At 35.9% G+C, this 17,473-nt stretch overlaps 1 protein-coding gene across 8 annotated transcripts in view; it reads left to right on the plus strand.

Annotated features, from left to right (window-relative positions):
* The window catches only part of NFIB (nuclear factor I B), a 244,686-nt gene that overhangs the window by 121,969 nt on the left and 105,244 nt on the right, over positions 1-17,473 (plus strand). For all 8 annotated transcript variants that reach the window (XM_065908341.1, XM_065908337.1, XM_065908338.1 and 5 more), the window contains exon 3: positions 15,265-15,318. In XM_065908341.1, coding sequence (XP_065764413.1) covers positions 15,265-15,318 — 54 coding nt within the window. The remainder of the gene's footprint in view (positions 1-15,264; positions 15,319-17,473) is intronic.

Genomic DNA, 17,473 nt, shown 5'->3' on the forward strand with positions numbered 1-17,473 from the left:
TGATTCTTAAGTCACAGAATCCACATATAGAGTACATTGGAAAAATTGGGGATAATTTTTTCTTTTTTTGGATTGCAACTTACAATGAAAGTTTAACTACAGAATATCTATGTAGTTAAAAAAAAAGAAAAATTTATTTACAGGGCAACAATCGAGAAACAGACATAGAGAAAAGACTTATGGACATGAGGAGAGGGGAAGAGAGGGTGAGATGTATGGAAAGAGTAGTGTAGAAACTTGCATTACTTTATTTAAAATAGATAGCCAACTGGACTTTGCTGAATGGCTCAGGAAACTCAAACAGGGGCTCTGTTCAACCTAGAGGGGTGAGATGGGGAGGGAGATGGGAGGGAGGTTCAAAAAGGAGGGGATATATGTATACCTGTGGCTGATTCATGTTGAGGTTTGACAGAGAACAGCAAAATTCTGTAAAGCAATTATCCTTCAATAAAAAATAAATAAATAAATAAAAGCTGTTTAACATTTAGATTCATTTATATTTGGCATTAGGCTTCCTGCCCCTCATCCATGTTTTCCAGAGAATTTCAAGGACTGTTTCTAGCTCGTGGTCTCAACATTATTCTTGTAGTTTTCAACATCTATGCAGTATGTCTACTGTCATGTTATGGAGGTTGCCTTTTGGCTTATTCCTTGTACTAGAATTTTCTCATTTGAAATAAAGGGAAGGAATAGGAAAATGAAAAAGTGGAATTTATTATTCAGCTTGCTTCATGCTCATTTTATGCCTATTTAGACGATAACTCATTTTCTTTTTTTCAATAAAATTTATTGAATTAAATTTACAGATTTTGCCTCAAATGACAAAGATTGACTAAATAGATTTCAGGCTCAGGTTTAGACAAATGTAATAAATAATGATTTTCAGTTGATGAGCTCTCCATATGTTGTTTTGTGGTAACTATCACAAACCAGGACAATAATGTTTAAGGAACATGAAAATAAATGAGCACTTACTGTATTTCACAGGTAATTCTGCTCAGTGCTATGTGGCGACCTAAATGGAAAGGAAATCCAAAAAACAGGGGTATATCGATTCGTATAGCTGACTCACTTTGCTGTACAGTAGGAACTAACGTAACAGTGTAAAGCGACGATGTTCCAATTAATTAAACAAAAGAATTAATTAAAACAAGAGAAACATGAAGGTAAAACTTTGGTGGGGAGCAGTGGGAGAGTTCAGAATGATCGAGAGGAAGCAGAAGGGCATGGTATTACAGTGCAGTGCTGGCAGCTGAGTACCAGTGTCATCCTGTTACTAGTTTCATCAGAAGAAATCGGCAACATGTGGATTAATGCTTTATGTTTCCTGTAATCATGTCCCTCTAGTGGGGTGTTATGTAACACACTGTAACACATCAAGCATATCCATCCTGTTTGCCTTTATGATTGCAAAGTTTTGATATTGTGAGTTTGATATTTTGATATTGTGAGAAGTAGGCATATACTTCCCTGTGCATACAAACATAACCATTTTTGTTTTCTCCTATTTGTGGAGTGTTCCAGTAAAGCCTCATAGATTATGCAGTCCTGATTGAACAAAATACCTGTGCATGTCCTTATTTTATGACTGATGTGAAAATGCTGGATATCAAGTGAGGGAGAAAGAGTAATGTTGAAATTATTTCTCTTTTTAAGTATGAGAGTGAAATTGTTAGTTGCTCAGTCATATCCAACTCTTTGCGACCCCATGAACTGTAACCATCAGGCTCCTCTGCCCATGGAATTCTCCAGGCAAGAATACTGGAGTGGGTTGCCATTTCCTTCTTCAGGGGGTCTTCCCAACCCAGGGATCGAACTTTGGTTTCCTCCATTGCAGGTGGATTCTTTACTGTCTGAGCCACCATTCAAGTATATATTTCTTATGTTGATATATGTCAGTCTGTTGTTAAGACAATTTTTTCATTATCTCCACATGATACTCTTTGCTATTCAGATAATTGATAAGCAAGTCAGAGTTGTTTGTGTCATGAGACAAATAAATGTGCAATGTTCTATAAAAATAATCAGGCTCATAAATTGATTTAGTCAAGGAGCAGACAGTCATGTTTGTAGGAAAGTCACATACACAAGGAAAAACCCAGTTATCATGTTATTTGTTAAAAGTTGGATAGAAAGACTAACTCTGAGATGGTAAGAGGAAGACTAACTCCGAGATGGTACACCTGGATGGGACCTGGATGGGTGAGTGGGAATATGAGATCTCCTGGAAGAGATGGATTTAGAGCTTGGCATTGAAAGTCTAATTAGTTAAATTAATCTTGTTTAATGTTGATTATCTTTATGTGTTAATATCATGCATTATAAAAGACTTTGGAGTATAGCATTTCATACTTAGTACTGAATGGTGACAGTACTTTGTCACTTTTTAAAATGAGAATCATAACAAATACCTGAAATGTATTAATATTCTAAATGTTATTATATTTAATCCAAGACTGATGACTCCATTACCTGACATCTATTTTAAAGCAATGAATATGTCAAAAAACACATGTATCAGTCAGGATCCAGAATAATACGGCTCCTACCAGAGTCCAGTGGAAAGAATAAGATAGGGGAGACCAGTTATAATGATGTTAGAATAGGTGAAAAGCCAGATGGCAGAGGCAACCCAGGCATTAGCATCTGTACTAACCCACTACTGCAACTAAGGCTGGAGGGATACAAGGAAGCTGTGTTATTGCCAGAGTCCTTGAGACCACAGAGAGAGTGACCCACACTGTGAAAGCTAGAAAACAAATGAGACAGCCATTGCTTGGAGTTACTTGTTAAAACAGAGAGAAGGAGAGAGATACCTCCCCTTCTTCTTTCTTTCCACTTTCTGCATTTCCCAGCTCCCACCAGTGCCTCTAACTTGAAGCCAGTTGTCCACCAAGCTGGGAAATGTAATTTGCAGGAACAGAGTGAGGGGTGTCTCCAAGGACACATTACCATTACATGGCAATTCTGACTTTGGAGGTGGGTTCGGGGGATGGAATTGAGGTGAGTTCAAAGCATTGATCTTGTGAGAGGGATTAAGTTTGCAGGATATTATCCAAAGCCTTATCATACTAGGTTTTCTTACTGGCATTGAGTTAACTAAATTTTTTTTTTATCCTACTGGAAAATTTAGCTTGTATCTTTTCATCATAGTGTTATTGTTAGATGCTTTTGAAAATTCTCTATGAATAATCTTGGTTAATTTTCAAATGTTAACATACTGTAAATGTCAGGAAGTATTTGATCTTTTCTAATTAGAGCCAGTCTTTAAAACCCAAAACAACAGGTGACAGGCTCAGTTGTTCCGATGCCAGTTAGTAGCTCTCACAAAAAATTATAGGCACCTTCTCCCTCTCCATCTTTTGGAGATATTAAGAATGGACTAGGAAAAGTTCAATTCCTCCTGGAATCAAGCAGTGTCTACAACTTGAAGATAATGATGTGGTTTCTTGGTTCTTTTGTGATTTTTGCTTCTTGGAGGTTTGGGTATGTAGCAGAGTTTGTAATTTGTTTTTTGATTGGATGGCAATGTCAGTTTTGAAATGGCAGCATAATAATCAATTTGGAAAATTGAACATTAGCCATGTGTTATGTGCAGTGAAAGTAATCTTTGTGAGCATGAGAGATGAGACTGCAGTGAAAAACTTGATGTTGGTCTGTGTTAAAATTTTGTCACATCTGGAAGGCATTTGATGTATGAAATTACATAGGTTTGATACCATATAGGCCTAAGACATATGGATGGGACATTATGCAGAAACTTGTTCTTTTCCATATTCTTTAGCTTAGAGATTTTTGAATCATAAGGAGTCCATTTGAATCTCCATTAAAGATAAACTGAGTAAAATGACAAAATGGAAGGAATTCTGAGCACATGGTCGAGAGTTCTGTGTCCTTATACTCCTGATTCCCTTCTTTAAATTGATTAAGCACGTGGGCATGCTCATCATTTTTTCTCATTTTCTAAATAACCATAGTAATGAATAGTGGATTCCATGGTAGGCTGCTGTAATAGGCTTTTTATTATTCTTGGTTAAATTTACCTGCATTTTTAGCTTTCCTCTTAAAAAGATCATTTGAAGTAATATTGCCCCATAAAATTATAACAAATCATATTTCTGTTGGGTTATAAACTTTTCAGAGTTCTTTCAAACATATTATTCCCCTTATTAGAATAGTTCTGACCTTGTCTTGAAAAAAAGAAGGAAAATCATATTCATTGGGCATTTTTTGGCTTTTATTTTATCAAAAAAATTTAGTTACTTTCCTCTCATGCACATTTTCATTTGCAAGAGGAAGAACTCCTCATTTGTTTCCTCATTTTATCCTTTAAGAAAAATGTTAGTTCACATGATGGTATTATTCAAGTAGTTTTATTCCTGGTAAATTAACTTTTGTCTGAAAAGAAGGGGACATAAGTTCTTTGAACCACTCATCAAGGAACTGTTAGGACATTTAATACCATTATCTGCCACATCAACAAACTTCCTGTTTCATCAAGTGACTTCTCTGATTTTTCTTCCTCCAATATTATGATAAAGTTATTTTACAAACAGAAGTAGTATGAATGTCTGATTCAAGGTACAAATCTACTGTACCTTGGTAGAAAGTATATCACTTTTGTCTTACTCTATTATTCTGCTAATTATTATGCACCTTTGATTAAACATATAAATTTATTTTTATATGAATACATCATCATAGACTTAAGAGCCATGATTTAATAATAAAGCAAGGAAAACTTACTAATGACGTACAACTAGTAGGATATGTTAAAAAACCCCACTAATTTCTTTTCTCTAAACTCGTGTAATTATTTAAATATAAACATTTTAATGACTGGGCAAATTATACTTTACCTTCAACAATGGAGAAATCTGTTGCAGTGAATCATTTCTCTTTAAGAACATACGCCAGTGATAAAATGAGCACGGGAAAAAATAAGAATATGACTCTTTGGTCATTGACTGTGTCATTTGTTTGTATTTGTGGAGAGTTTGCAGACACTAAAAAATACACTATATGTAGATAATAACCAAACAAGTAAAAATTATGATTGACGACTGCCAATTATAATTTGAGAAAGATGAGAATATTTTAAGAGCTATCAGCCATCAAGGTCCAGTTCACTGTAAAGAGCGGTCCTTTTTTCATCACATATTGATTGGACATCTCCTGTATGCCAGACAGTGAATAAGGCCAATATGAATCTCAACCCCATGAATTTTACACTCCAGCAGGAGACCTGAACACTACTAACACAGAACTTTACCTGTGTTGTTGGTGTTTTCAAGGGGAAGTATAGAGTGAAAACAGAGGACAAATAGCTAGGTGCTTTTTTTGTGGGGTGGGGTGGAGGTGAGTGTGGGAAATTAAACCTTAAAGTATATTTTTTTAAAAAAAGGGTATTTCCGCATAAATATTTATGCATATTTTCACTGTTGTATAAAGTTAATTTTTTCCCTCTTATTCCTGTTGAAAATGACTAAGGCTAAAAGCTCTTACCTTTTTTAAATTCAGGTTTAAGTGATTAGCAAGATGCAAAGTGATTCAGGCCTGAAGTGGTTTGCTTAGGGTCAAAGCACAGGTATTGGTGGTTACTGAGTGGAACCCAGGAGTTCTGACTCTCCAAAGAGTTGTGAGAAAACATGTCCTCTTCCCTGAGAAGAAAGATTGCCAGCAAAATATTAGAAAGTCTTATGTCTGGTTTTAATCTAGATAAACAATACTGTTTTAAGTTTGGGAGAAATACAAAAAATGATATAGGGCTTCCCAGGTGGCTCAGTAGTAAAGAATCCTCCTGCCAATGCAGGAGACGCAGGAGAGGGGGGTTCGATCCCTGGGTTGGGAAGATCCCCTGGAGGAAGAAATGGCAACCCAATACAGTATTCTTGCCTGGGAAATCCTACAGACGGAGGAGCCTGGCGGGCTACAGTCCATGGGGTCGCAGAGTCGGACACGACTTAGCAACTAAACAACAAGAAATGTTATAACACAGATGGGCCAGATGTACCCAGAGTGTGCTATGTGTGGGACTTAGAATGACGCATAAAGACCCCAGGAGAAAATAAAGCATATAATGAATTACTGTGCCAGGCAGAGTAACCAGTGCTATTCAGGACATTGATGGTTAAGGGCATTTGTTTTGTGCCCTGGTTTCCTTTTAAGAGAACTTTTCAGACCAATAGGATCACAAATGTTGCATTTGGTTTATGTTGAAATTTTGCATTGATTTTTCAATTTGCCTCCACAATTATGCTCTTGAGTCTGATGACATTCTGGTTTTCATTTTCAGATTCATATTTCACCAGCATTCTCTTTGCACTACATACCTTGCTATAAAATGCAGGTTTCGTGGTTTCCAAGGGGGGAAAAAAGTATATTACATAGTATAGCTGAAATCCACAATGTTTCCCAGATGGGAAAGACAGAACATTCATCTCATCTTTTCCTCCTGGATCTGGTGGAGTTTTGGAAAGGGCTTCATTGTTTTCATGTGGCAGAGTGCATTGGCAAATTGTTTTCTAAAGTACGCAGTGGCGTGTTCTTCTAATATTATAAGATATGGGCAGCATTTATGAAAGATTATAAATCTTACAACTCTCCTCAGAAACTTAAAATACAGCTGGAAATGTTTTGCTTCCAACAAACATGCAATCTTCATAAAATTGGAAAAGAAATGTTTTGAATAAATAATGTTTTGGTTTATTTCTCTCTAGTGTGAGATCTATTTTTTTTAGTCAAAACCATGCCATAAAACTCCTCCTTCTTCTACACTAACACCCTTGCCTCTGTATTTATATTTTGCTGGTGCATCTTTTTTCTTTTTTTTTTTTTTTCAGTTTTAAAGTATGCCAGATTGCTTTTCCTTGTTTTTAAAGATAGAAAACTGGATTTCTCCCAGGGACTCTTTCCCTAACTAGGATGGTTTAAAACCGAAACAAGGATTGAGTCAGTTAATTAATTTAAATGAGATTACAAATCAAAAACATATTACACAATCTTGATTTAATTACCGCATTTTATTTACTTAATTGAAAACACACCGTAGAAAGTTAGCAATCTTGACAATGACCAGTATAGGATCTTTACATTCTGTAAACTAAAGTATTCACAATCAAGAGGTTTAGATGATCCTGGTTGTGACCTTTGGTTCACTCAATCCCTGAATCAGTAGAGAGTCACTGAAGTTCATCTTAGGCCAGAAAGGTCAGATACAATTATCCCTGCTTTCATTTGTGAGAGTTTGGTGCTAGTTAATGAAGCAGTGCAAGCCTCTGGTCTGACGTGTTGGCAGGTTTCCTACTTGAGCAGGGGTCTTCCCCTCTGCAATGGCGAATAGTCTCCTGGCATGAATAGATATCCTCTCAAATGGGTAGGTGATTTTTCTCCCCCCTTGAATTTCAGTGCCCTATATTTTCTGGCTAATCACTTGTGAACAAATTTTGGTCTTGAGCTCAAACAGATCCTTATTTTAATCCTCGAGATATGATGCTTTGAACCTAATCCTCCTGTTAAGCAGAAAGAGAAAGTAGCTCTTTAAAAGAAACTTTAATAATAGAACTAGTGGAATGTGTAGGATAAGAAATAGAGGGGATTGTACCTATCTACTCTCTTGTTGTATATTTTTCTTTGGTTAAGTAAGTTACTTTATCTGTAAGGAGCCTCAACATAGCAATTTTTTTTAATAGCAACCTTTTAAAAATCTATGTGTCTTGCTATGTTGAAGATATATTTTATTTTTTTATTTTTTATTTTTTTGCTATGTCAAAGATATATTTTAAAATCCATGTTAACCAATACAAAATGAGATCTGAAGGTATGGGTCTTCAGATGGAAAATAATATAGATTAAAAGGCATGATTGAAAATATGTAAAAAGCTTTGTATTCCAAGTATTATTTTGAATCTGCCAAAAGTATTGGGAGAGATTTAATTTCTCTGCCTGCTCAGTACTGGGTTTAGGGGGATGGATACAGACTCAGCAAAAATATGTCGATGGCTCCATTAATAAAGTGACAGAGTTAACGACCACTTCCCGTGGATGGCTGGTTACCCGAGTTTTGCAGGGAACTCAATGCCGTATCGTGTAATGTCCTATTGAGAATGGACAGACTGAAACCCAGAGGGAGAGGATGAGTGTTTTGCCACATGTTTCCATGCTTATGAGAGATAAGGAAGAACTTAGTTTTCCCAGGTTCTTTATGTTATTCTAATAGCCATTTAAGAGCAGAAAAAAGAAATATTGCAAAACTCTAGTTTTGTGTCATCCCAGTTGATGAAACAGTCCTCCATTAAAACTGAAGCGATATAGATTTTTTTTACTGTGCTGGTGAAAAAAATACAGCAAATTATGTACTTAGAATTGTGATTACACAAGCTAACAACAAATGCCAGGGAAATCAGTGCTCCCAAGAAGGAGGCAGGACAGTTTATATAGGGAGAGGGAGGTTTGTTAGAGAATAGTAGTTTTTTCCTCTCTCCTTGTAAAAGGTGGATGGTTTTTGTCTTACTTTGTGTTTTCTTGTTATAAAGTACATGGCTTTGTATCCCTTCCTTCAGGATTTTGTTTCTTACATTGGTTTTCTCTTTCTTAAGTTCTTCCTGGCATACTCTATATGTAATTTATAAAAATATTCTATTTTAGTATGTTGGTAGTTAATAGTGTTTTGGAGAAAAAGAAGAGGACTGTTCTAAGCCTTTAGAAAACTCTCGTGGTATTCTCTAGTTGACAATGGGCTGTTTCTTTACCTGCTTAAAGCAGAGGAATATGACAAAGGGGCCCTTTATCACATGATGACTAATTTTAGTTCTAGCAAGAGGCTATCTGAGGTTAACAGGTTACAGTGTGGATTTCATTTACTCTTCTGATATCCCTTGATATAAAAGCTATATTGTTAGGCAGTCACAGAATTTTAGAGCCAGAAGGGACCTGACAGGTTACCTTGTGCAATTGCTTCTTTGTACCAGGATGATTATATATAAAATTAATGCCTCTCAAATGTGCTTCTCTGGTGATCCTCAAGTCATGGTGTCAGAAAATAAAATGAATTCCTAAAACAAGTGTCACCGTGGGGTAGAAAGACAGCCTGTATAGAAAGGTCATCAAAAGCTTCTTGGCTTCCTTCTTGCTTCCTGGAACCCCCCACAAACGTCTCCTCCTTTTTGTAGGAGAAAGCCAAACATGAATTTCTGCCTCAGAATACTTCCTCTTATCTACCCCCTCCCATTTCCAAATATTTCTTCAGAAATTAAAGGGAGAACTGAGACTTCCACTAGGCTGGAAGACCCACCCGAGGAACTGTGTCTCTCTCTCCTTTTCTTATTACGAAAGGTTTGTCTGCTTGATTCTTCTTCTTTTTTTAATTGTGAATAATTTCTAAAGACTTTATTTATTCGAAATTGAAATATAATTGATTTACAACTTTTCAGGTATATAGCAAAGTGATTCAATTATACATATACATATTCTTTCTCAGATTCTTTTCCTTTGTAGATTGTTATAATATATTGAATATAGTTCTCTGTGCTATATAGTACAGGTCCTTGTTGGTTGTCTATTTTATATATAGTAGTGTGTATTTGTTAATCCCAACTCCTAATTTACCTCTCCCCTACTTTTTCTCCCCTTGGTAATCATAAGTTTGTTTTCTGTGTCTGTGAGTCTCTTTCTGTTTTGTAAATAATTTCCTTTACAGCCTTTATTTTTAGATGTTTCTGCATTGAGGAAGCAGGCCTAATCTTTCTTCTTTTATTGTAGTCTTTCTTCTTTGTGCACGTCTGCAGTTTATAGACAAATCGTTTTCTCTTAATTTGACAAACACGTCTATGAGACACTATAGCAAAGATTAGGTCCATGAAGCAAAGCAGGGCAGTAGCCCTGCCTTCATATAGTTCAGAATCTGAAAGGAATGTCCTCAACGTGGAGGAATTTAGGGGAAAATAAAGACAGATCCCATGTGCAAAGACTCAGGGGCATCCAATCGGGGTGTGGCACATGTGGAACTGAAAGGCTAAGGTGTGACCCAGGTGTTGGTAGGGGCCAGATCAAAGTGCCTTGAATGGCATCCTAAAGTTTTTGAATTTTTTTTCTCTTATGTATTGCGAATACATGTAAGAATTTTAGCAGGGAAGAAGCTTAAGCAGTTTTAGGTTTTAAAGAGATTACCTTGGTAGTAAAGAGGAATATGTATTAGGAAGATGTGAGATCTGTTCATTTTTCAAGACCCAGTTCCTGAAGTCACCTCTCTCTGATATATTTTATGACATGCCCTTACCTATCCATCATAGGAAGAACCATTGATTTCCCTTGATATACACTCACTTATAGCTCCTATCCTGGAAGAGGGCATGGGAACCCACTCTAGTGTTCTTGCCTGGAGAATCCGCATGGACAGAGGAGCCTGGCGGGCTACAAAGAGTCAGACACGACTCTGAGCAACTGAGCACAGGACCGCATATATCTCTTTATCATAGCGTGCATTTAAAAAAAAAATTGTGCATTAACCTCTGAACCTCTAGAAGGTGTAGAGTATATATTCTTCTTTTTGAAACAATATTTTACAGGTCAATAATGAAAATTAAATGGAAATTTAATACATATTATGGAGAACTCATTATGTTCCAAATATCAGTAACTGGAATACAGAAGGGACTCCATAAACCTTATTGATTCTCATTTAATTGATGCTTACGTGAATGACCTTCAAAAATATCTTTCACAGTTGAGATGATCCAAGCACATCAAATAACTGAGTTCATCCCCTTCCACCTCTGCCCACCCCCACCCCTAGAAAGTTAGTACTCAGTAACAAACATTTAACAGGTCATTGTTTATTTATCTTGTATATTTAGCAAACATTTTATTGGACTTCCACCAGATTATCAGTAGAACACTAGAACTTCCTTTGTTAGGCAATGAGAATCCAAGCTAAATATATTTAAAGCTAGCCTCTTTTTAAAGCATCAGTTAGTGTATGGACATCAGTGGTAGTAATAATTCTTTACAATTTCAGTTAGAAAAAATGTGTAGGGATTTTAAGGATTTTTAAATTTCTGAAGGAGGTTGTGAATTTACTGGTAAATGATGGGGGAGGAGGGAGATTAGAGGAATGTAAAGTTCGCAGAAATCTTTAATTGTGTGAAATGTCATCTGGCTTTGCCTGATTATGAGATTGCTTCATAACCACTCAAGAGGCAGGGTGTCTTAATGGGTGGCCCATGTAGAGAACTCATGTTTTTGTGGTTGCCGTGTAACTTTGGACAAGTCATTTAGATCACTTAAGTATCCCAGGATTTTCCACAAAATTGAATCATTAGAGAAACTTGGTTACTTCTTAGGTGAGGCTTAGATAGTAGAAGAGCATGAAAGGTTGGCTGCTTTTTAAAAAGGAGTGGATAAAAGGATTGAAGGAAAGTTCATAAGTGTCATGTGTAGATGAGAACCTTTTTTAGTCCTGAAATTTTTAATTTGGGAGAAGAGAAATTGATTGTTTAAAAAGCATTAATTTAGAAATGGCTTCATTAACTGTTTTATTCCTAGAAGAAATATATTGTGTTTAATTCACACTTTTAAAGCACAAAGACTGAGTGGTAGGAGTTTTATATGTAATACTAAATATATTTCGGTCCTACATCCTGTCAAGTCAGAAAGAGGCAAAGAAATGTAAAAGATATAGATTGAGATCAAGGAAGAGAAAACAAAATGTGAAAGGAATGATGGGACTGGTTTGAGTCTGCTGCCTTCAAGAGCCCTCTCTTTTTCTTCACGGCATCAATATCTCAAGACTCAGTGTGCTGGTCAGTTCACAGTCCCCATTCTGCCCACCCTCCTTCTTCAAAGACGTAATTTTCACTCCTGCCTTTGGAGCATGACAGCTCCCTGAGAGCCTCGAAATGGCAGCAGTACCTTCCTCGCTTTTTGGGAGAGTGGGACCAGGGTATTACAGAGGGCTTCAAGAAGCACGCACTTGCCCATCATCAGTTAATTCAACACAGACAATTTTAGCTGCTGCCACCGGGATGGACAGATTTAGTCATGTCCCTTTTCTCCCTTTCTTCCTGAAAGTCCATTAAAAATACTAGTCATTTTTTGAAAGTGTCCTTTTTATGTTTAATAATACCTTTTACGTAACTAATTGTGTAAGAGGTGTCTGACCAGTACTTAATGCTCTTGTAATGAAATCTTTGCAGTGATTCTGTAAATTAGGTAGTATTATAGTTAAAGATGAAGACCCTAAGAGTTAAGTAATAAGATCACGCTGCTACTGAGGGGCAGAGCTGGGATTCACATGAATCCCATGCAGTGTGGGTACACACACATTCGCACACACAACTTGAACAAATGGGGGAAGCAGTTAAGGAAAGCCTTTGGGTATAGAGTAATTTGGCCTGGGTGGTGGATTGCAAGGGTTTTAGATGTGGTCTGAGTAATTCTTTCTCTGAAGTTAACCGCAATAACAGTTCATCTTTGGTTTCTCTGCCAACTGCAACTCCCTGGTTACTTCGTTTTCCAGCAGTTGGAATTAAGTGACCACCGATATGAGGTGACATAAGAGTTAAGAATAGATTAGAGTTAGAATTTTCTGTTGGAGAAGGAAGTGTTCTCCGGCTCACTCCTTGAGGGGGCCTCTTCTGTGTTCTGGGGATCCCACTTATGCTGTTTTACTTCATGAGAGGGCACAGACGTTGGAATATGAGGGAAAAATCTGTCGTTGTGTGTCCGTAAATGCCAGATTATTTTAGAAAGTGGCATTGTTAAAAGCGAGTATACGATTCAAATTTAGGGTCTACTTCAGCTTTTCCTCAAATGTTTGTGGGTTTTTTTTTTTTTTTTTAGAAATTTCATTTTTTTTTTCAGTTGAAGAAGCTGTTGTCTGCAGTTGTTGCAAATGGAGGAAAAAGGTAATTTGCAGCAGAAAGAAATAGTTTTCCAAATGGACTATTGTGGTAACAGGGTGTGTCGTTGTTCTAACGGAATACTTTCTTAGGAATGGAAGAGACCTTAATTCTTTACTAGTCCAAACTTTAGCAGCGAGATGTTGGGAAAGAATTTTGTGTTCCGTTTTGAAACTGGTTTAACTAAACCTGCTGAGGCTCACCTGAAGTATACAGCTCCTATCCCCTGCAGATAGACAGCCTTAATCTGCCTCCCATTGTGTTGTCATGAAGATGGCATTAACCTCCTTGAGGAATGAATATCTACACTTTCATAAATGTGAAGAGTTCTACTTTATGAAATAGACTTCCATAAATGTAAAGTAGCTTTATTAAACATAAAACGTAGGATGGCCCTGGTCAATGGGTACACCATGTAAGTAGAAACTTCTCAAAATGTTAGAGTCACTTGAGAAATTAAGCTGGAACGTATTATCAATTCTAAGGGACATTTGTGAGAGGAACTTGAGGCAGAAATAGCTGAGGCTATAGCAAAATCGTGTAATTTATATCTCTCTCTCTTTTTTTTTAATGTAGCTATCATACTCCATGCCTGGAAAGTAGCCAATATTGTGCCATCTTTTATGGGCAGAAAGAAAGACAAAAGATTGATCGCCTTAGTTAGAAGTCACTGAGTCTTGCCTCAAAACCAGAAAAACTAATAGAATTCATGGGAGATGAGACAAACCTTTATTGGAGAGAATCTTATTCTCTGACTGTCTGGAGACGACTCTAGCCAGAACTCAGACTGCAGGAGTAGTCCTTAACTGGTTTCTTTTCCATTTGGGAAAATTAGGAATAAATTGGAGGATAATGTGGGAATCATTAAATATATTTACTAAGATTTTATAAAAAGTGTTCTAGGGCAAAAAAAAAAAAAAAAAAAAAGAGGGAGAAGAAAAAGAAAAAAGGCAAGGATTTGGGAAGAATGGGAACAGTTCTGATTTCAGTATTAAATCTAGTTAGCAGGCATGAGGCGAAGGGCAGAAATAAATAACCAAGTTTTATACAAAAGGAAGTCAAAAGGGTGTCCTTGCATTTAATAGTAAGTAGAAGGAGCAATTGCAGTATGTTAGTAACTTCAATGGAAGAGCAGAGTAGCCCTGCTGAAAAACACCAGCATAAGACTTAAATAAGACTGGATCCCTGTCTTAGGTGTAATGGCCAGGTTTGGGGAGACTTTTGTCTGTGGCCACCTGTCACATTTGTTGAAATTCACTATCAAGTTCAAAATTGCCTTTCCTAGGCAAGCAAAGAAAGCTGCTGAATCTGAGCCATCCAGCGCAGTGCATTCACAGCCGTGAACAGCACGTTGAGGAAGACACAAAAGAAGTAGACAGAATCTCTGCCTCTGCTTAGGAGCATGCAATTTAGTTGGGGAGACAAAACTAAATGCTAGAATCAATAAAAGAAGATTACAAAGCAACTTGCAAGTAAGTGTATAATAATATGGCGCAAATGACACAGATGAATGCAGAGGGGACATAGAGGAAAGAGGAGTGAGCCAAACACAACAGTGTCAGATGAGTTAGGAAGGCGTGTTTCCTAACAGTACTGTAGCTTCTCTGTTCCTTTCTGTATCATCGATGAGGAATAACGTGGGATAGGAAATTCAGATGTTCCGCATCGATCTCTTTCTCCTTATCTGCCGAGTCTGTCTGTCTATCACAGATGGAAATTAAATTGATCCAACAATTTACTCTCCACAAAGCCATGTTGGTTTCTACCTAGTAATTTATGCTTTTCTTGGTGTTTGCAAATCGATCGCTATTATGGGATGCAGTCAAATCTGGGCCTGGATCCAGTAGGTTGGGGGATTATTGGAGTGGATATGTGTGTATGCATGTGAAATCCTGGAAAAATGGACTCTAGTTTCTGTGTATTTTTACTCTGGATAAAAACACTTTCAGGTTTTTAAAAAAAGCATGTTTAACTGCACTCAAATTGCATTTTTAGGGAAGGTATCTGATTTGTTTCATATTGCTCTTGACAAGCCCAGCCTTCATGTCACCCTCAGTGTCATTGTTGCCAGACCTTTTGTTTTAAAAAAAGCCTTTCCCTACCTCATGAATATTATAGATCTCTACATTTTTTTTCCTCTCGACAAAGATATGTGTATATATATATATATACACACACACGTTTCTACAGATGTTCATGTAGTTTAATAAATAAAATATTGCTGCTGAAAGACTTAGGAAAGTATACTTTATTTAAACACTCGACTTCATTGTTCTACCTTAAAAAAATTTTTTTAAGTCCTTCTGAGGATTGTGAAATTCTTTCAAAACAAATTAAAAAGAAAACATTTTCTGTGATTTCTTTACAGATTCTGGACAATCAGGAAGTCCAAGCCACAATGATCCTGCCAAGAATCCTCCAGGTAAATATGTGTTCCAGGACGTTTGCAGCCTGACATTGTCGAAGAACAAAGGTACCACTGTATAGATAAACACCCCTTAATTGGTCAGCTGCCTATTTTGTTCTGGAGGGCAGGTATGATCGGGACAAGATGTGATTCTATTCAGACCCTTCACAGTGGAAAATACCTCCACATTGGCGTCATCAGTATGTACCTAATCACTAATGTTTTACTTTTTGCTGGTGTTTCTTTGAAAATGAACATGCATGTATTTTATAGTTGTGTATCCTTCGGGTGCTAAAAGGCACTGCTGATTTGAAAAGCCAAAAAGCCTTCTAGTCTTTCTTTTAAAATGCACAAGAAAAAGTAAAACTTTTCATACTTTTATTATAATTTATCAAATCTCATTACTTTAAAAGGTGGACTCTGGTGGTAGCTGATTATGTCTTCATGAGGGATTTTTGCAAATGAGTTTTTATTCCATAAGGTTCCTAATAGAAGTCCCAGAATCAGGAAATAATGAAAATCAGGCTTTTCCTTTTATTTAATATATGCCTAATACTCTCTTGGTTTTCAGAAGTTGTTTCAGATCTAAAAATGGCTTTTATAAGAAATCATACTGTCTTTATGATTTTGTTTTCCCTAAGTTTGAAGACATAGAATTTTGATGTTGATTTAAGAGTAGTATCTTTTCTCATGAAGTAAAAACTAGTGCAAAGAAGAATTTCTAAAATTTTAATAAGATTTTTAATTGTACCTCTGACTTTAGTAAAAGAATGCTCTAAGAATAACGTAACCAAAACAAAAGCAAAAAAAAAAATTCAAATCAATCACATATACCCTCCACGTCCCCAAAGGATCTCATGTGTCTGTTCATTGAAAATAAACCCCAGATTTATAAGAGTTAATGATAAAAGTTTCCACAGGTTGACCCAGTTTTAGGTCCTTAATTGCTTGATCTTCCTATAATAATACTTTGCTAATATGAAGTTGAAATACCTGAAAAATCCTCAAAATTACAAAAAATATGTCAGAACATTCTTGCTTTAAAATGATATTAGAAAGATATACAAGTAAATACATAAGTAAAGATACAAAGTTAATACATTTTTTTTCTTCCTGAAAGATTGAAGGCAGGATTCTTCCTTGCCTACATTTTGTTCTTTATTTTTATCTTAGGAAAAAAATTTTCACCAACATATTAACTTCTTCTATATTGTACAGAATCATATTATATGACAAAAGTAGTATATCCTTCAAAGTTAAAAAATCTCTAATTATAGATTAAAATGTATACTAAGTTGATTTTTCTTTGCTTTCATCAAAATCATTTAATATGACTACAAATTGCTAACAAAACATTTAAAAACTGAAAGAATTTAAATGACATTTCCATTTAAATTGATTATTTTATTTTTGTGTGTGGATGAGACCACAAAGGTGAATTATTTAGAATATAGTAAATTTTGTCAGAAATTTCCTAAAGTGGAGAAAACTTGCCAGCCTTCAGTGTCTTCAACGTTACCAAAGTTTCTTCTTTTTAGTTGACTAACATTTCCTCTGCGTAGCATGATAACCAAAAGTGAATTGTATCCAAACATTTTTTAAAAACTTCGTTACTCATTTTACAAAGAACTGGGAGGGAGGAAAACCTTTACTAGAAAAAGAGTTGATAAGTATTGTAAGTCAGACTAAACAAAGGATATGTTCTTTGCATTTGAATGACAGCTTGGTTTGAAATTAATAAAGCTGTTATTGTTTGAAATGCATTTCTGAACATGTACAAAAAGAATCATGCTCACTTAAAAATGTTCTGTGCTTGAGCTGAATGAATAATCTCAGAATAGTTATGCAATGACAGAATTTGATTTTTCAGTATTTGTTGAGAAACTTGCTTAAATTTTTCCTTTACTACATTTAACGTAGCAGGTATTAATATATCTGTTTCCGTATAATATGACTAACAGAAACAATCAAGATGAAGCATCTCTATTTTTTTTTCCTATTAAATTTTCCTTAGAAATCAACCTGTTGAGAACTATGTCTTAAGACTGGAATGTTGTAGGTAAATGCATACTATGATTAGTTGAATACCGTGTACATGTAAATTGTACATTGGTTACCAGTTTTTTCAGTGATAGACTATAATAAAACATACAAAATATCAAAATTAAGT

The sequence above is a fragment of the Muntiacus reevesi genome, chromosome 17 (assembly GCF_963930625.1).
Source record: "Muntiacus reevesi chromosome 17, mMunRee1.1, whole genome shotgun sequence".
Lineage (NCBI taxonomy): Eukaryota > Metazoa > Chordata > Mammalia > Artiodactyla > Cervidae > Muntiacus > Muntiacus reevesi.